Source organism: Salvelinus namaycush, unplaced genomic scaffold (assembly GCF_016432855.1).
Source record: "Salvelinus namaycush isolate Seneca unplaced genomic scaffold, SaNama_1.0 Scaffold956, whole genome shotgun sequence".
Classification (NCBI taxonomy): Eukaryota; Metazoa; Chordata; class Actinopteri; order Salmoniformes; family Salmonidae; genus Salvelinus; species Salvelinus namaycush.
In genome coordinates, this window is record NW_024061704.1 from 15,903 (window position 1) to 18,070 (window position 2,168).

Genomic DNA, 2,168 nt, shown 5'->3' on the forward strand with positions numbered 1-2,168 from the left:
TATTGTTGTGGTTAAACTATCATTCAACGCTGGCATTTGGTCGTCCAGAAGTCGGACAAGGCATGTAATTCCTTTGGCTGCATGTGCTAGAGTCTGGAAAGTTAAAGTCCCCGCCTCCGGTAGGTTGATCGGGGAAATTCACCATACAGTTTTCACTTTCCCATCTCCAAATAAAACTCCTTAATAAGAGCCAAAATGTTCAAACTCAACTGGAAAACTAAGAGCAAAGCAAACTGCTATTTACAATGTATACAATGCAGAGTTGGACGTGTATTTTTCTTATTATTTGCAGTATGCAGAGCGTGTGTCATTGCTGTGACTGGATCCGACACCACTACGGCCACTTGAGCGCAGAATACCTTTCACTGCTGGACCAGATGGTGAGTTATCAGCACACTGTAAGAGGAGACTGAATGCATGTATTAAGGACAGCAAAACAACCAACCAAGTCAAGTAGTCATATGTTTCATGTTTAGCAGCTGTGTTAGAAAACTGTAATCTATATTTGAGTAGCCATAGTAAAAGGGGGCTAGGCTATAATGACAGCGCGATCACGAGAGGCTGTATACATTAGGCCTATACTGTCCTTGCAGTATAAGCTATACTTTTAGACGCGTGACTTAAAATACTATATTGGTTGTATTCCAGGGAGGAAATATCACAGAGCAGGATGCCCCTGTCTTTTTCCCCGAATCACTTTACAGACCCATAGATGACGCCAAGGTAAAGACTTGAATTTTGACTTTTCATGTTCTGATATGCTTTAGTATAGCGGTCGTGACCCAACGTTACATTGATGGCATAATTGAAGACTATACTGTTTCTAATCTTCTTTTTACATGTTCATGTGTAGTTTGAGGACCAAGTCAGATTCCGGAACGAGACCATCTATCAAATCACAAAACTGTTTGATGGGAATATGAAATCTGTCACCTGGGACAAGAAAAAGCTGGACCATTTCCTCAACATTCTCGAACGCCAATTTGAGAACCTTAAGTCCTGTGTAAGTAACGGGTCTATTTAAAGTATAATCCCTGTTTCGGTCAGGGCTCTCCAACCCTGTTCATGGAGAACCTCCCTCCTGTAGGTTTTCGCTCCAACCCCAGTTGTAACTAACCTGATTCAGTTTATCAACCAGCTAATTAATCGGCTGTGCTAGAGGAGGATTGTAGTGAAAACCTAAAGGAGCGTATCTCTCCAGGAACAGGGTTGGAGAGCCCTGTCTAAGCTGTAGACTATTAACTGTACAAGTGAGAAAATCTATGTGGGCTATTATGTTCAGTGGGAGGCTAATGTTTTAATCTTGTCCAACAGGTATCACCTGCCAAGATACCTGAGAGGAGACTGAAACGTTACTTCAAGAATTTGAATAGGATGGTACTGAGAAAAATGGTGAGTTTGTTTTCGGATGGCAACGTGTTTAATATATCTAATCAAATCAATATTAACTAGGCTAAGCAGGAGCAGTTTTGAAACATTTTTGGGGTTCTAGGGACATATGTATTAAGCATCTCAGAGAAGTGCTGATCTAGTATCAGGTCTCCTCTGCCTTATTTATATTGATCTAAAAGACAATACTGATCCTAAATCAGCACTCCTACTCTGACATGCTTCATACATTATTATTATTATTATTACATACGGCCCCAGCCCTTTGTTGTTCAAGACAATATGATCATTATATGACTAGAAAGTCCATACCACTAATATGTACATTTTCCTTTGTTTTCAGAACTACAGTGCACTGGCATGGGAGCTCATCAGGAAAGAGACGAAACATCATCTGGAAAGATTGGATATTTTTCAGGCAAAGATTCACTGATCATCCAGACTCATCTCAGAAGCTACGCCCTTACCAGTTTATAAAGCACGAATACAATCATGTGGGACCCTGTCAGTCTATTTAATATATTTAAATGCATCATTTATTGTTTTTAATTTTTATACATTTCCCTTTTGTACCTGTGTTGAACAAAACTGTATTACCTGTCTACTTAAAAACCTGTTAAAAAATTAATATTGAAAACGTGTCTATTTGAATTTTACTGTGTCTCTTTCTGCTTTTTCAGTGTCTCACACTTATTCTCAGTGGTGGAAAAAGTACCCAATTGTAATACTTGGGTAAAAGTAAAGATACCTTAATAGAAAATGACTCAAGTAAAAGTAAA

The 2,168-nt window shown here is 39.0% G+C and overlaps 1 protein-coding gene across 1 annotated transcript; it reads left to right on the forward strand.

Moving 5' to 3' along the window:
* The first annotated feature begins 245 nt into the window (after nt 1-245).
* On the forward strand, nt 246-1,822 carry LOC120043556 (interferon a3-like). Its single transcript, XM_038988113.1, has 5 exons — nt 246-380; nt 649-723; nt 854-1,003; nt 1,315-1,392; nt 1,733-1,822. The coding sequence occupies exons 1-5, from the start codon at nt 246-248 to the stop codon at nt 1,820-1,822; spliced, it is 528 nt and encodes a 175-aa protein (XP_038844041.1).
* The last annotated feature ends 346 nt before the right edge of the window (nt 1,823-2,168 follow it).

Excerpts from the sequence above, each read along its gene's own strand:
- LOC120043556 (XM_038988113.1), top strand. The coding sequence starts at position 246 with ATGTATACAATGCAGAGTTGGACGTGTATTTTTCTTATTATTTGCAGT. Across the intron at positions 1,004-1,314 it reads TTGAGAACCTTAAGTCCTGT|GTATCACCTGCCAAGATACC; the intron begins GTAAGTAACGGG and ends CTTGTCCAACAG. Across the intron at positions 1,393-1,732 it reads GGATGGTACTGAGAAAAATG|AACTACAGTGCACTGGCATG; the intron begins GTGAGTTTGTTT and ends CTTTGTTTTCAG.